This window comes from Carassius carassius, chromosome 28 (genome assembly GCF_963082965.1).
Source record: "Carassius carassius chromosome 28, fCarCar2.1, whole genome shotgun sequence".
In the NCBI taxonomy this organism is placed as follows: Eukaryota; Metazoa; Chordata; class Actinopteri; order Cypriniformes; family Cyprinidae; genus Carassius; species Carassius carassius.
In genome coordinates, this window is record NC_081782.1 from 8,449,569 (window position 1) to 8,466,944 (window position 17,376).

At 34.5% G+C, this 17,376-nt stretch overlaps 1 protein-coding gene across 3 annotated transcripts in view; it reads right to left on the bottom strand.

Moving 5' to 3' along the window:
• LOC132107855 (beta-1,3-glucosyltransferase-like) overlaps window positions 1-17,376 on the bottom strand; it is a 75,577-nt gene that overhangs the window by 4,800 nt on the left and 53,401 nt on the right. For all 3 annotated transcript variants that reach the window (XM_059514157.1, XM_059514158.1, XM_059514156.1), the window contains exons 5-11: window positions 9,935-10,011; window positions 7,539-7,650; window positions 6,328-6,464; window positions 5,928-5,991; window positions 4,535-4,666; window positions 2,897-2,966; window positions 1,166-1,279 (exon numbers count right to left, since the gene is read on the bottom strand). In XM_059514157.1, coding sequence (XP_059370140.1) covers window positions 1,166-1,279; window positions 2,897-2,966; window positions 4,535-4,666; window positions 5,928-5,991; window positions 6,328-6,464; window positions 7,539-7,650; window positions 9,935-10,011 — 706 coding nt within the window. The remainder of the gene's footprint in view (window positions 1-1,165; window positions 1,280-2,896; window positions 2,967-4,534; window positions 4,667-5,927; window positions 5,992-6,327; window positions 6,465-7,538; window positions 7,651-9,934; window positions 10,012-17,376) is intronic.

Sequence of the window (17,376 nt, forward strand, 5' to 3'; positions counted from 1 at the left end):
TGTTTTTTGGGTATAACATGCAATCAGAGTCTCATCTCCCATTCCCTTTAAGTGCCAGTTGTGATCTTGCCATGGCGGAATTGTTATTTACATGGTGGAATTTGCAAGCGCAAAGACAGAACGCATCTCCAGAGAGGAAACGGAGGTGCTCGTGCATTTGTTTAGCATATGGCTTGTTGGTTGACTTGGCAGGATTAGAAAGAGATGCTGAAAGTTGACCCTAGAGCACATAGCATTTACTGACTGTTTCTTATATTAACTTGTTATATTTAATTCTAATCATCAGGAAACAGCCAAAACTCTATACCTCTATTCAATCTGTCTTTAGACTCCAAAAAGCCAATACTTGATCCAGCCTGAAGTGCTAGACGTTTTATGTACATTTTTTTTCTCCTGGTTAAATAAAGGTAAATAAATAAATGACTCTATCTATGACTCTAACAAATCATATAACAGCATAAAACATTTGAAATAAATTCCATTAATTGTAGTAAAAAACTATTTTAATAACTGTAATGACTATAGTCAAGTTTTAACATTTTGTAATGAACGTCTCCCATTTTGACGCATTATATGCTATTAAAAACATTATAAAATTACTTATAACCGTGACAACACCCAAGAACTAGCAGCATCAGACTAAAACTCTGCTAGCCATTCTATTTAGTATTATAAATGTTTTTGCAAATAGGTTTTAAAGTGTACAGTACGTATGTTTGTATCAGGCCTACACTACTGCTTAAAAGTTTAGAGGTCAGTAAAATGTATCATTTTATAGAACAAAGATGCATTACTTTAAGTAAAGACATTTTTAATGTTACAAAAGTACCAATACATTTGTTTTCAATATAGGAAATTTTTCCTGAGCACCAAATTAGAATATTAGAATGATTTCTGAAGGACCATGTTACACTGAAGACTAGAGTAATGATGCTGAAGATTCAGCTTTATTATCAGAGGAATAAATAGCATATTAATTATCTATCTATCTATCTATCTATCTATCTATCTATCTATCTATCTATCTATCGATCGATCGATCGATCGATCGACACGAAAGTGTAGAGTTTTCCAACAGAGCCATATTTCTGTACAAAACCTTATTTAACAACACATCTCACACACAATGAAAATATCAAGTATGAAAATGTATTCAATAACTCACCCCTCTCTGTGTTTGGCACTCCCAGATTAATGGTGGGTATAGCGGGATCAGCATAATCACTGTAATACTCCAGCAGAGATGCTTGTTTACCCCACGTTTTCTTCACCACAGGAACTTTTGTATGGGAACAGGGAGAATCAATCAATACTTCAACACCCCTGCTTTATCTTCCAGGGCTGAGAGTGATCAACATTTGATATCAAAGATCTTAGATATCGTTTTTTAATACTGGAGTTCAAATGAAATTTAACCCATGAAAACAAACACATGATGTGAATGCAATCCATTATAATGCCATTATGTCTAAACCATCAGTAGCAGAACAACATTCTGCAGTTAAGAGAGTATCAGATTTGTAACAAGCTGTTCCGACTGTAATACAGAAGCCTCCATTTATAACAAGACTTGTGGATACAGCAGCAGTTTTATCTAAATATAAATTAATACAGGAAATACAGTTGAAGTCAAAGGTTCACATCCCACTTTCAGAATCTGCTAAATGTTAATTCATTTACTAAAATAAGTGGGATCATACAAAATGCATGTTATAGTTTATTTGATACTGATCTGAATAAGATATTTCATATAAAAGATGTTTACATATAATCCACAAGAGAAAATAACAGCTGAATTTATAAAAATGACCCTGTTCAAAAGTTTACATCCCCTTGTTTCTTAATGCTGTGTTGTTACCTGAAAGATCCACAGCTGTGTTTTTTGTTTAGTGAAGTTGTCCATAAGTCCATTGTTTGTCCTGAACAGTTAAACTGCCAGCTATTCTTCAGAAAAATCCTTCAGGTCCCACAAATACTTTGGTTTTGCAGTATTTTTGTGTATTTTAACCCTTTCCAGCAATGACTGTATGATTTTGAAATGCATCTTCTCACACTGAGGACAACTGAGGGACTCGTGTGCAATTATTACAGAAAGTTCAAATGCTCACTGATGCTCCAGAGAGAGAGAGAGAGAGAGAAAAAAACAAAGCACATCCATTAAGAGATGGGGGTGAAAACTTTTGAACAGAATGGAGATATAAGACATTTTACTTATTTTGGTTAAATATCATATTTTCTACACTTAGTACTGCCCTTCAGAGGCTACAGAAGAAAAACTGTTTTCACCCCTGGCTCGTAATGCATTGTTTTTCCTTCTGGAGCATCAATGAGTGTTTGAACCTTCTGTAATAGTTGCAAATGAGGCCCTCAGTTGTCCTCAGTGTGAAAAGATGGATCTCAAATTATCATTCTCCTTCTAATAACATCCTTAAAACTCCTCAAAGTGACTCGCGAGAGATAATTATAATAATCGGTGCAATTAGATGCAACTGAGGTGTCCTTGCCAGATGGTTCTCTTGAATTCAAACTGCAAAACTTTATCTGTCTTATTAAGTTTGAATTGATGCCTGGTGCTTAGCGACTGCCCAGAGTTTGCCGTGAAGGGCTCTAATAGTGGAGAGAAGACTGGAGTGATGTCCACTGGGGGACTCAGCCAAAGATCTCTCAATACGGAGTCATTTTAGAGGTCAAACAGTGATGCTTGCTGAACTGTTCAGCAGACTTGAGCGGTGGGAAGCGAAGACATGCAGGGTTTGAGGAGCCACACGTAACTTTTCGCACAGCCTCTGACACACAATATCATGACATGTGCTCTTGTGAAGAACGGGAGGACCCTTGAGAGCGAGGTGGTGCCGTGTGTGTTAGGAGCGCTGATGATCAGGAACGCACCACTCACCTCTGTCGGAATGGAACTTCTTGCAAGTTTTCACTGCTACAAAGATGTTGTCGCTCTTAACAGGCTGGCCCTGGGGACACACAGGTGAAAAAAGAAAAGTTTTGAATGATTAAATAATTCTCAATGATATGTAGTCATCATTAAGTTATTTAAAATTATACATTGTAATTAAGGGTAAAATAATCTACAAACGGAGAAGGATGCAGATAACTGCAATAAATGAATTGAATTAACTGTACTGCTCTTATAATAAGCACACAGATAAAGAACATAATATTATATATTATATAACATAATATATTTTTTCTTACAAGCCATGAAACTTGTGTTCTTAAAAAATTTATATATTTTTTTCATTTAATTTCAAGTACATATGTATTATTTAATTGCCTGTTAATTGCTTATTTCTTGACAACAGCTCAGATCACTCTGTTCAGCATCATATAAGTGATGATTCTGTCCCTGTTGTTAAAACTGAACCTGTGAAGTCACATCAGTCACGATTTTCCTTTTAGAGGCATGCATTAATGTGAGGGATATTCCACATTAGTGTGTTTAGTCACCCTTCATAAACCTTTCTAATTTGCCATTGTGAATCACAACAGGTATTTTCAAACCTTCAGCAAAATCCATAGTATTATACCGAGACTATTTACGCACTAGTCATCTTTACTAGCATGCATACAAGCTTTAAGAGTCACAAACTGCAATAGAGGTTGTTTATCCTCAGGAAACATCTGCCCTTCCAAATCAAACTTGTGATTTTCACCTTTCAACAGACACTACAGTCCCATATTATGCCAGTGTGTGTTTCTGTGTATTTCTGGTTGAGGTTTTGATGCTGGGTCTGAGGAGAGCATGCAAAGGCCCGATAACCGTAACTCAGGTAAAAGTGCTCAGGACTGCTTCACAGAGATATTGCTTTGATCTGATCTGAATATTAATGCCAAGAGAATCCGGATGTTTTTGTCAGTAGTGACGAAAAAATATGGGGCAGGAGAGGACAGCTAGTCCTGACTGAAATGACCCAATAACACTGTTGCCCTTTTGAATAGCCGGCTGTTGAAAAATATGCATTGTTATTTAAAATATTTAGCTTCCCTTAATTATTTTGTTGGGATATAAATTATTATATATTTTATTTGTAAATATTTTAGTTGTTTAATTTTTAAAATACATTATAATATTCACAATTAAAACCTCAAAGTGGCACTTTAAGTCAATTAGACTGTAATATTTATAATGGAAATAGATGCAGTTGATGGTAATATATGTGAACATATATATTGCATGCACACAAGGCTATTAGATGTGCTGTTGTTTAAAGGAAAACATTATGTATCAAATCAATGTGCTGCTATTATCTCAAATGGAATAGTATTATCTTAAAAGGACCTTGTTCTGTGGAACACAAACAAACAAAAAAATAATCTTCTTAAATTTAAAGTAATATGATATTCTGTCACTCAAGTGTAAACTCTGACACTCTATTTCATTATTCATTTAGCAAGTGCTTTTATCCAAAGTATTTCAGCACAAATCACATTCATCATTTCTTCCCGAGCTTTGCACCTCCTCCACATACTGATTAGGTGTGTGTGACAGGTGTGTTAAGTGCTCGATGTGGAGGTAACCTACACACAGTGGTGAATGGCTACTGACAGTGGTGGCACAGTACTGAGCTCTTGGATTATGCTCTGGTAGCGTGCAAAGCTCTGGAACCCCAGTGAGTCGAGGTCCATTTCCATCCTCCCAGATGTACAGTGCCACCTGCAGGACAAAATAATAATAATTTAAATAAACATAAAAGAAGAAAATTGGCTGATAATGTACACATATTCAGGTCATCCAAGAGTTTTTTCTACATCCAAACAGATTTGGATAAATTTTGCTTTACATCACTTTCTCTCCATTTGTTCCTCCACAGTCGATGGGTGCTGTTAGAGTGAAAACAGCTGATAAAAACATCACAATAATCCAGTTTAAAAAAAAATCCATCCACCTTTATCTCCTGACATCAAAATCCACAGACATATTTGTTTAGAACTGTTTTTGCTTGTAAATGGTCCTTGATCTGTGCATATTTCTCTCCTGATTCAGACCAGATGACTTTTTTACTTGCAGTATCATTATGGATAATAAACTCATACTTTAGCTAGAAGCATCTTGATCTTTCACTACACAAGACGTTAATTGATGGACTGGAGTGGATTATTGTGATGTTTTTATCAGCTTTTTGGACTCTCATTCTGATGGCACCCATTCACTGCAGTGAATCCAGTGGTGAGCAAGCTACATTTCCAAATCTGCTTTGATGAATCATGAAGGAACAAACTCATCTATGACACAGGTGACATGAGGATGAGTAAATTTTCGGCAAATATGCTCATCCGCATGTTGCTCCAAACCTCTATCTCTTTCTTTCTTCTGTGGAACACAAAATTAGATACTTTAAAGAATGTTTCAGTTGTTTCAAGTCAAAGGGGTCCAAAACAGCACAGTTCCCATTGAAACAGTTAAAAGTTGACAATGACTAAATGACAAAACCTTGTTGATCTAAAATGTTGTAAAGCCTGATTTAAAGCAGCACTCCATTAGCACCATGATAAGAAGAATGGAAGATTACAGTACTTTAAAAAGTTGTTTTAGTTTGTTTTTATATAGATCTCCCATATATAAAAATGAGATTCTCAAGATGTATTCTATAAATGATAAGACTGTCTGTCCTCAGCTCTGTGGGGACTCCACAGGGAAAGGGCTGAAGAAGAACAAACACACTAATAATACAGTGAAGCTAATGTTTTTTTTGAGACTATGGGGACCACATGGGAAGAATCCTTTATTAAACTTATGCATAATGTTCTCTATAAATTGTAATATTTTTGCAGTGTTTGTAATGTTTCTAAGGTGATAGTTTTCATCTATTTAATCACACCATTTTTCTTAGTGCACACTTTAATCGACAATGGAATCAATTTCATATAAATACAGTCAACCGTCATCCCAAAACATACTCCTTAAAAATTCTCACCTCATGTTTGAGATCTATGGTGAAGTCTGATTTTAATGGCTCCTCTTCTATTTTGTTTGTCAACCTAAATGTGAAATAACTCCGATTAGTCATAAAAATGTAAAAATATACACACAATACCTGTTCATACGTGACATTTCATGGTTTCAAAAAATAATATAGGTACACTGGAATACTATGTTAACACCATAATACATGTCTACTGCAATTGTTCAGTGTCATGGTATATATCAAACTACCATGGTATCAGATATCATCACTTTAACAATGCAAATATTCCAGTTTTGAAAAACCGTTTGCATGAATAATAAAATGTAAAATATATAATCTATAAAAACATGTCATTCTGGAATGGGATTTGCTTTTGACAGCAGTTCAGCTGAGGGTGTCTTTTTCTAACCTGTTGACAAGAGGGATGCTAAGCGCCCATCCTGCAGAGAAGTCTGGGTACTCGAAAGCCGCAGGGTTCTCAGAGAAGGCATAATGATGGATGATGGTGGACTCTTCATCATGTAGAGGCTTGCCAAGAAACCACTCCTGAGGACAAAATGTGGAGATCACTCAGACTGTGATGGTCATCTCAGGCTAAATCACAGCGTCACAGCTGACACTCGTTTAGATGCTATTATGTGATGGTGTCAGACACATTACAAACTTCTTGAGGTTGTTTCCTCCACACAGTCAATAGAGCAATATAATTTAGCGACTATGGAAGGGTTTTGACTCACAAACTTTCTTTCCTCAGAATTGTGAGTTTATATCTCCCAATAATAGGCTCATAACTTTAAATTTACATCTTGCAATTCAGTTTTTTTTCTGTCACAGAATAAAAAAAAATAAAAGGTAATTGCGACTTTTTATCTCATAATTCTTCCCTTCTTTAGAATTGCATTTATATCTCACAGTTCTGACTTTTCCCACAAGAAAAGCAAGAATTTTTTTTTTTTTTACATAAAATGTCACAATTATCCTTTTTTTTTTCTGTGGTGGAAATAAGTTTCCATTAAGTGACAGTTACATTGTCATAACTACATAGGGGGAAAAATGAATTGAATGGTTTATTCATAGAAAAGTTCTTACTGGTAGCGCTGTGTTCACCAGCTGCCTGTCATGTTGAATGCACGGTGCAAGTGAATCATCAAAATTTAGTTCACATTATTACGTTACTTTGAAAAGGCGCTGGTAAACTGAATTTTAACAAAGTGGAAATCTGTGATAAGTCACTTGCACAGTTCGTTTGACAAACCAGGCAGCTGTAAATGGCTTTACATTATCAAATTGCATTAATATATCGACAGCTGAAATTGTGAAAAGTGATTCTAAGAAATTATCAGAATTTATGTTTTACAATATTACTTATTTCATCACCTGGAAAAATAATAGCTCTGAAAGTGATTCTAAAGATGTGATTTAAGACATTGCTAGTGCATAAAGATTGGAAAAGTCTGGAGCCTCACTATAGCTAAAATTCATGGTGAACAGAAAGGTTTGATGGAACATGGATACGAAAACAATATAACAGACTATTTCCACTCTTGCTGAGTGTGGAACATCAATTAAATGCTAAATATGAATTTTGATTACATTCGGCACATTATAAAAAGTTCATACTTTTCTGCGATCAAATTTTTTGAGGACTTCATGAAGTTTGTGGAGTTTCACTCTAGTGTCTTCTTCTAGAAACATGATCCAAGATGAGTTTGTGCCAAACTGTGATGACAAGCTAAAGGAGAAAAAAAAACATTCTGCATTATTAAGATTAACTAGTTAATACAAACATATCAAGAGAATTTAATCATTCATAATTAATCTGTGCATTAGTGGTGTTTTTTTTTTTTTTTTTTTTTTTTTTTTTTTTTTTACAATAAATCCTTACACTGTTATACCAGTAGGCAAGAACAAGAGTCATATGAGTCACTGAATCATTCAACTGATTTTTTCAAAAACAATAATTCATTTAGTACAAAAAAAAAACATCTGTCTGTTTAATGAATAAGTCACTCAACTGTTCACTAAAACAATTCGTTCAAGAATAAAAGTGACTGTCCTTGTAAGTGAATCGCAGAATCATTCACGCAATTGAATCATTCAAAATAAAATAGCAAAATTACATGCAAAAATCATTCTCTCAGGCCTGTGACTTTTGAAACTATTTTTGTTTGCAGAGAAAAAAAAAGAATACACATAATGATTGGCAATATGTCTAAAATGTAACTCCACAAGAAATAATAATTTTATGGGAATTTTTTGGGACGTTTTTTAAATTTTAATAAAATGAAAACTAAAGGAATTTCAAATCACATGAGCCAATATTTTATTCACAATAGAACATAGATAACGTAGCAAATGTTTAAACTGAGATATTTTACACTTTTATCCACTTAATTAGCTCATTTAAAATGTAATGCCTGCTACAGGTCTCAAAAAAGTTGGCACGGGGGCAACAAATGGCTAAAAAAGCAAGCAGTTTTGAAAAGATTCAGCTGGGAGAACATCTAGTGATTAATTAAGTTAATTGATATCAGGTCTGTAACATGATTAGCTATAAAAGCTTTGTCTTAGAGAAGCAGAGTCTCTCAGAAGTAAAGATGGGCAGAGGCTCTCCAATCTGTGAAAGACTGCGTAAAAAAATTGTGGAAAACTTTAAAAACAATGTTCCTCAACGTCAAATTGCAAAGGCTTTGCAAATCTCATCATATACAGTGCATAACATTATCAAAAGATTCAGAGAAACCTTTATTGGATGCCCGTGGTCTTCGGGCTCTCAGACGACACTGCATCACTCATCGGCATGATTGTGTCAATGACATTACTAAATGGGCCCAGGAATACTTTCAGAAACCACTGTCGGTAAACACAATCCGCCGTGCCATCAGCAGATGCCAACTAAAGCTCTATCATGCAAAAAGGAAGCCATATGTGAACATGGTCCAGAAGCGCCGTCGTGTCCTGTGGGCCAAGGCTCATTTAAAATGGACTATTTCAAAGTGGAATAGTGTTTTATGGTCAGACGAGTCCAAATTTGACATTCTTGTTGGAAATCACGGACGCCGTGTCCTCCGGGCTAAAGAGGAGGGACCTTCCAGCATGTTATCAGCGTTCAGTTCAAAAGCCAGCATCTCTGATGGTATGGGGGTGCATAAGTGCATACGGTATGGGCAGCTTGCATGTTTTGGAAGGCTCTGTGAATGCTGAAAGGTATATAAAGGTTTTAGAGCAACATATGCTTCCCTCCAAACAACGTCTATTTCAGGGAAGGCCTTGTTTATTTCAGCAGGACAATGCAAAACCACATACTGCAGCTATAACAACAGCATGGCTTCATCGTAGAAGAGTCCGGGTGCTAACCTGGCCTGCCTGCAGTCCAGATCTTTCACCTATAGAGAACATTTGGCGCATCATTAAACGAAAAATACGTCAAAGACGACCACGAACTCTTCAGCATCTGGAAATCTATATAAGGCAAGAATGGGACCAAATTCCAACAGCAAAACTCCAGCAACTCATAGCCTCAATGCCCAGACGTCTTCAAACTGTTTTGAAAAGAAAAGGAGATGCTACACCATGGTAAACATGCCCCGTCCCAACTATTTTGAGACCTGTAGCAGAAATCAAAATTGAAATGAGCTCATTTTGTGCATAAAAGTGTAAACTTTCTCAGTTTAAACATTTGCTATGTTATCTATGTTCTATTGTGAATAAAATATTGGCTCATGTGATTTGAAAGTCTTTTAGTTTTCATTTTATTAAAATTTAAAAAACGTTCCAACTTTTCCGGAATTCGGGTTGTACTACAATATGAATATTTCACAATATACAATTTATAATTAATGCCTTTATAATATATAGACACTTTTGCCAAATCACGACTATATTAATATTCAGTACAACAGTCCAAACATGGAACATATACATTTTAACAAAAAAATTAAAAATAAATTAAACAAATACATTTTTTAACAGTGAGATTTCACTATGTTGGTAATGTCAGTATTAACAGTGCTCACTTAGGCAGTAGTGGGAGAATGCTCCAGTCTCCCTCATTGTCTGACAGTGTGTGCAGCAGCAGGATGACAGGCGGACTCTGAAAGAGACAAACACTCCATTACAGCTACTGTCAGATGGAGAAAAATGGGAAGATACTGTGAAAACAGCTATCAAGTCGGTTTGTCTGATTTGCGACAGTAGTTTACTTGCAGGGTAACAGCCAGTGCACTGGATGGACTTCAGAGAAGTCACTTTAGGACACCTTTTGTTGTTGTTGCTGTTATTTAAAGTTCCATTCACCCCAATAAGATTCCTATAATGACAACTATAAAAGTGCCCACACAAATGTACAATAACATCAGAGGTGGGTAGTAACGAGTTACATTTACTTCGTTACATTTACTTGAGTAATTTTTTGGGGTAACGAATACTTTTCGGAGTATATTTAAAGATGGGTACTTTATACTCTTACTTGAGTAAATTTTGGGGGGAAAATCTGTACTTTTACTTCGTTACTGTGGGCGACGCTCCTCTCGTTACTTTATCTTAATGCAATAAATGTTATAATGCTTCAGTTTATTCCAAACGCGCCGTCTACTTTTCTCTGGGCAATGAGCGATGGCCATTCGCGAATGATTCATTCTTTTGAGTCAATTCTGTTCAAAGGCTTGATCAAACCAATTGGCAAACGAGTGAATTGGTTCATGAATCAGTTTGAACGATTCGTTCAGTTCCCTGTCGCACGCGCTGAGCGTCTGAAGTGGTTCACTCGGAGTTGTAACGTTTAAGAACAGAAAGAGCGTTGAAAACGTGGCTGGAACTGCACTGAATTGAAATCTGCAAAGGTTATTATTTGCTAGCGATGGAGATCCTTATTAGATGAACACCGCGTGTGCTGTCTACTGTTTAACAGGTAATAACTTGGGCTACATTCGATTACAGTACACGATACCACTGTGACATTAGTTTGTTGTACGTGTGTGGCTTATAACAGAGGGGAGTCAAGTTGAATGCAGCTTCCAAAAGAAAAAAAAATCGATTAAGATTTTATTAATTTTAATACAATCACACTGGTGCAAGTACGTTCAGCAAGTCATATCATCAGCTGCTAAATTCAGATCTGTGATTGCTTGCTGGCGCTGAGCCAGAGATAGATGCGTTTTTACAGCGCTGCGCATTATAACAAATCACACATGATTCTTTTGAGCTTATTAACGCATTGGCCAATCAGAGGCGTTCAGATGAGTCATCGCTAAAATGCCGGTGCTTCCTTCACTCGCTCGCTGACTGGATACCTCTTTCTGGCGAATTCTCTCGCAGGAACAACAAAATGCAGATGTGTGTACGAATCTTTAATTAAGATATTGATTTCACAGTGTTAACAGTTTCAGTGATTTTAATGGGAGTTTCTGAGAGTGATTGAAATATAGACTGTCAGTGAAAATTATCTTTAATAATGTAAATAATGTTATTTGCTCTCTTTCTGAACAATGAAAGATTAGTAGCAATATTTATATCACATCAACTTTCAATGTTAAATTCACATTTAATATAAAGTCAGTCGTATTAAAAATATGTTATGGCATGACACCTATATCTGTTACTTAAGTAAACAGACAGGGTTTTATAATAAATTACATAAATTGGAGTAAAGGCTGATGAAATATATACATTTATACACGCACACATACATTACATACATTTTATCTATATATCTAAATAAAAATAGGCTCAGTATATATGACCCAAAGTAACTAGTAACTAACTACTTGAGTAGATTTTTTATCCGATACTCTTTTACTCTTACTCAAGTAACTATTCAAGACTAGTACTTTTACTTTTACTTGAGTAAATATTTCTAGAAGTACTTTTACTTTTACTTGAGTACAGTTTTTGGGTACTCTACCCACCTCTGAATAACATACATTTTAATATAAGCGTTCTTCTATCTATTTCTCGATCACTTCAACTGTGCAAACTCTTTAAAGATGGGTGGATTCTGTTTTCAATCACCAGCTAGAAAAAAAAGATCATCCTGAAACTAATTCCAATGCTGTTACACACTAATGTTTAAAAGTTTGCAGTTGGTAAGAAAAATTTATTTATTTTATTTATTATTTTCATTTATTTACTTATTTAGGACGTATATTATGTTCATCAAAAGTGCTTTTATTTGATCAAAAATACAAGTAAAACTCTATCAAAAATATTTTTACAGTTTAAAATAGCTTTTCTATTTTAATACATATGAAATGTAATTTATTCTTGTGATGGCAAGATGAAGATTCAGGAGCCATTACTCTTGTCTTCAGTGTCACATGATCCTTCAGAATTCATTTTAATATGCAAATTATTAATATGATTATTAATGATAATTTTTGGTTTAAAAAAAACATTTCTTCTTATTGTCAATGCTGAAAACAGTCCAGAATACTTCGATGAATGAGAAAATTCAAAAGAACAGCATTTATTTGAAACGCCTTTACTGTCACTTTTGATTAATATAATGCATGTTTGCCGAATAAAAATATTTAATCGCGATTAATCGCATGATTGTCCTAGGTTAACTCGTGATTAATCGCAACTTGATCACACATTTTTGTCTGTTCTATTTTTAATACTCTAATCAACATGGGCTTGGACAAATATGGATGCTTCATGAAAATGTATGTTTATTATTAGTGAAACCATACTCAACAGAGCATGAAGACTATACATATTTCAAATAATATTTATTTAATATTTGATATTTTTCAAATAACTTGTTCGTGTCTATTAGACACATGAATAAAAGAACATAGAAATACCAGGTTCCCATTATTCCTTTCTTTGCACTGAGCAATTTACTCACACAAGCCTGTTTACATTCGCAGGACAGGGCAGCTCACTTCTTATGAACATGCAAACTGTACATTTATTATTACATTTGTTTGTCTCTCTCTGTCAACTTACTGAAATTTGACGCAGCCAAATTCTCAATGAAACTGCTTTCATTGTGATATACTGTTTCTAATGTCAGGCTTAATTAACATGAAATAGTGACTGAAACGCTCCCCTATAAGACTACATAACTCTCCCTTCTAAGATGTTAATCTGCACAATTTATAATTGAGCCGTCGTCTGATGAAATCAAATACACATAAGATAAAGCTGTCTTTCAGCTTGAGCTATATTTGCATGTAAAATTAGAGAAGCAACATAATATCAGGTTTAACTAAAAGTGCTGCTTCTCTCAGCTGCTCGCTGAACAGGGCATATGCAAAACCTCTCATTTGTGTTAACTTTGACAGTCCTAAAATTCTTTTTAAAACACATTTTTGCAGTCAAACCTGCTGCCCCCTAATGACAGGAATCAATCGCAGCAAATGCTGAAATTGGACAATAATATCTTCAAACAATCATAGACAAACATAACCTGGAGCTTCAAAATTATTATATGTGGAAAAAAAAGCAAACTGCATTTCAAAATTCCTTTAGCACAAACATTTTCAGCCTAGGGCAATTTACGTTTGTGATTTTAATAGGAGTGACAATGAATCAGATGAGAGAGTGTTCATTTCAGAACTTCTCCCTTAATAAATTCACAAACGTGCTCCCAAAACTATTCTTATCTCCAAAGAGACACATGAATGGCTTCATATAGATCTGAGGACTTTGTGACACCCATTGTGTGTCTTCAGACAGCTCATCAGCATGTGAACAGATCAAAAAGGGACTGTGATTACACTGAGACTCAAGGTGATGATGAAGATCTACCACAGATGGTCAGCTTGGTTCAATCACATGACGGCCAGAGACCGGAACAGCAAGAAATTAACACTCTACTCTTAGATGTGTCTGATCTGACTGTCCTATGACATGGGAAGAAAAGGGGGAAAAATAGACGGAAGCATGCATATAGAAAGTTCAGTGACCCTAGTTTGTCAGAGTTTAACCTTGTTGATAAAGAAATGGCTTTACCATCCAGAACGTTCCCTTGTTCAGCAATTCTCAGGTTGACGGTTTCTTTGTGGAAAATGTCTTCTAATCTAATATGTATACAAATGTGCTTTATGCCATGAGAGGATATGGACTATAAATGAACCATTGGTAATCTATGCTTGGCCAAACAACTGGACTAATAGATCTATCTATCAGATAAAGTACATATACATAATATAGATTTAATAAATGCAAATTAATATTTAATATATAAGTATAAAATACAAATATTTAAAAAAATATATATATTATTGAATACTTGCAAAATATTTATAGCCCACAGACCTAAGCATAAAAATACAAATTAAAATATTGCATTAATTATTTTCAAATACTGAATATATAACATCATTACAAATGATCTTATATTAACAAGTTATAGTTAAATATTAATAACCAGAAGACTAGTATTAGTAGTATTTTTTGTATAGTATTTAATATAATATAATAAATTATATTATTTATATCTTTTTTAGATATTACAATGCCATCAAATTCATCATTTACATATCCAAAATTAAAAACTAAAGTTGAATCTGCAAAGCAAAGTTTGAACGTTTGACAACAAGGGCAAAAAAGATGACAAATAAGACGACAAACACAAAAAAAAGAATACTAAAAAGATACACACATCTTGAAGAAGACAAGTCCTCAGGGCATTTGTTTCATACTCAACACCGACTTTAACAGAAGGAAACAGTCTAGATCATACCAGCTGCTGTCATGCTAAGTTTACAAACTCGTGTGCCTCTGATGGCTTTAGAGATTAATACCTCAGCGTTTACAGATTACTGGTTTTATTGAATTGTTCAGTACTGCCTGCACTCACAATGTTCTGCAGCTTCGGCCCCCCAGTGGTGGAGCAAACATCCCACAGCTTTTATAACATAACAGTCACTTCAGGCTGCACACTGGGGAGTGAATATGAGTGAGCGAGCAATGTTCAGGAGCACAGGACAGGAGTGATAAATCTCAAGTCTAATTCACATTGACCATACTGGAACTGTCAAGGTTCAGAGGCCGACAGAGAGAGAGAGAGAGAGAATTGAGGTGCACATCCACGTAGAGCGTGATGCATGAACATTTCTCGGTAAGGAATAAATCTTAGGCCTCATGAGTCCAACTAAACAGATACAATTGCTCTACTGAAACTAAAATTATGCATCAGCTCTACGAATCAACTGTCTCGTGTCTCAGACTAGTGCTGACATCTTGTGGTAATGAATAAAGAAGCATGAAAGTAGAGGCCATTTCCTTACAAAGGTCTGAACAAAGACTTTATTTGGGTTCCTAAATTTTATTCAGAGAAACAATGAAGTTCTATAAATATATTATTCAATATCATCCAATCTTATTTATAGAAGCTCTCGTTTAGTGTATTATTTAAAAGGACAGTTTACCAAAAAAATTAAATTCTGTTATTGTTCTCCTTTAATGTTTTTAAAATAATGTTTTGTACCCCAATGACTTTCCCTGTATGGTCTAAAACTAAATGTCAAAATCAGTACTAAATTATTAAATAAACTAATTATTATACATTTAATATAAATATGTTCATTATTAAATCATATAATAGATATTAAATAGATATGTAATCATATTTCATATATTTAAATGTAATACACATTTTTTAAATTATATTTTTATATTATTATTTGTATTATTTAATAAAATAAATAGTACACTGAATGAGAACTGGTAGAGGTAAGATATAAAAATAATTGGATGTATATTTATTTAAATATAAATCTAAAATAAATAGATATTTCATATTTCTTATTAGAAAGCAATATTTATATTAAATTAAATAACACACTGAAAAAAAATGAATGCTTCCTCTATAGGGCCTTGTACATTATTGCCCTCAACTACAGACAAAGGCAGTCCGTTTCAGTGCTTTTTTTTTTTTTAATAACAAAACCACCATTGACTCTGAAATAAAAGATTTGCATAGACATGGCATTTTAGAACACATCTTACTTGACATCTGAAAGAATCTGTAAATTTCCTGCTTGCTTTAGGGCGAGAAATTTTAAAAATTCAACTGTCACAATGGTAGGAATTCTGAAACGAAGGTTCTGTTTGACAGCAGCAACATTTTATGTAATATCAAACACTTCAAGGGCATTAAAATAAGTAAACTACACTGCATTCTTTCCCCAATTCATTTGGGCTCACAAAGTAAGATGCTAAAAAGCATCTAATCTGGATAGGATAGGAAAGATGAAAAATTAAAACAGCTTGACAACAGCCATAATTGATGAGGAAACTGTAGAAATCCACTGTACATCCTTTGAAAAATTTGGCTAAGTTGTTTTGGGAATAAGAAGAGCCTGAGAATGAAAGAAAAGGCGGTAGAAAGGATATAGTGCAGGATAAGAGTGGTTTCTTAATCTGGTTTTGATTGGATCAGAGGGTGACAGCTCAGTGAACTGCTGCAGAGCTCCGAGGTTATTGCAGTTTGGCACTCCAGATTTTCAGAACAAGCAGTCAGAAAGCGTTCGTCTCTGAAAGTGGTAAACTACCAGGTGAGGTTGTTGTTGGGGGTGGGAAGAAACAGATTGCATTACATTTTCACTCTCAGAGGATGGTCTCCATGCTGGGAAATAAAAGGAACACACTATCAAGGGTGGAATATTAAGGATGAACTAAACAGTTTCTTTCACTGAAATAAAGCTTTTAACATTTGAAATATCAATCCTACTACTCCACTTACTCACGTCATGATCTGCCCTTTCCTTTTCTAAAATATTCAAATATTCAATAAAAAGTGCACTATGAAAATGCTGCCAGATTAGTTGCAAGAATGATTTCATGAAAGCAAAACCATGCAAATGTAAGACTGCAAATAACATTATTTATAATAGAAAGAATTGTAAAAAATGCTATACCACAAATAGATGTTTTTTATATAAATATATATATATATATTTATTTTTATTTATTTTTTTCCCCCAATAATATACATGCATATGTGACCCTGGACCACAAAACCAGTCTTAAGTCGCTGGGCTATATTTTTAGCAATAGCCAAAAAAACATTGCATGGGTCAAAATTATTGATTTTCCTTTTATGCCAAAAATCATTAGGATATTAAGTAAAGATTAGGTTCCAGATTTTCAAATAGTTGCATCTTGGCCGAATATTGTACTATTCTGATAAACCATACATCAATGGAAAGCTGCATAAATCTCAATTTCGGAAAAACTGACACTTACGAGCCTCTAGTGCAGACAATAATATAGTTTTCTTTACAGTTATCCTTCTATGTATAGGTAGATGTTCAAAGGCTTGACTTATAGTGTACCTCTGGCTTATCACAGGGTTCATGACAGATGGCTGGAATTCTCCATAGTCATGGACAAAATTTGAACATAATTTGCACAAACAATTTTTTTGGGGTTGAACTGATTAAATTATGTGAACCCATGCCAGGTATAAGGTCAAAAGGTCATGAAAACAAAAGTGAAAGTGTGAATA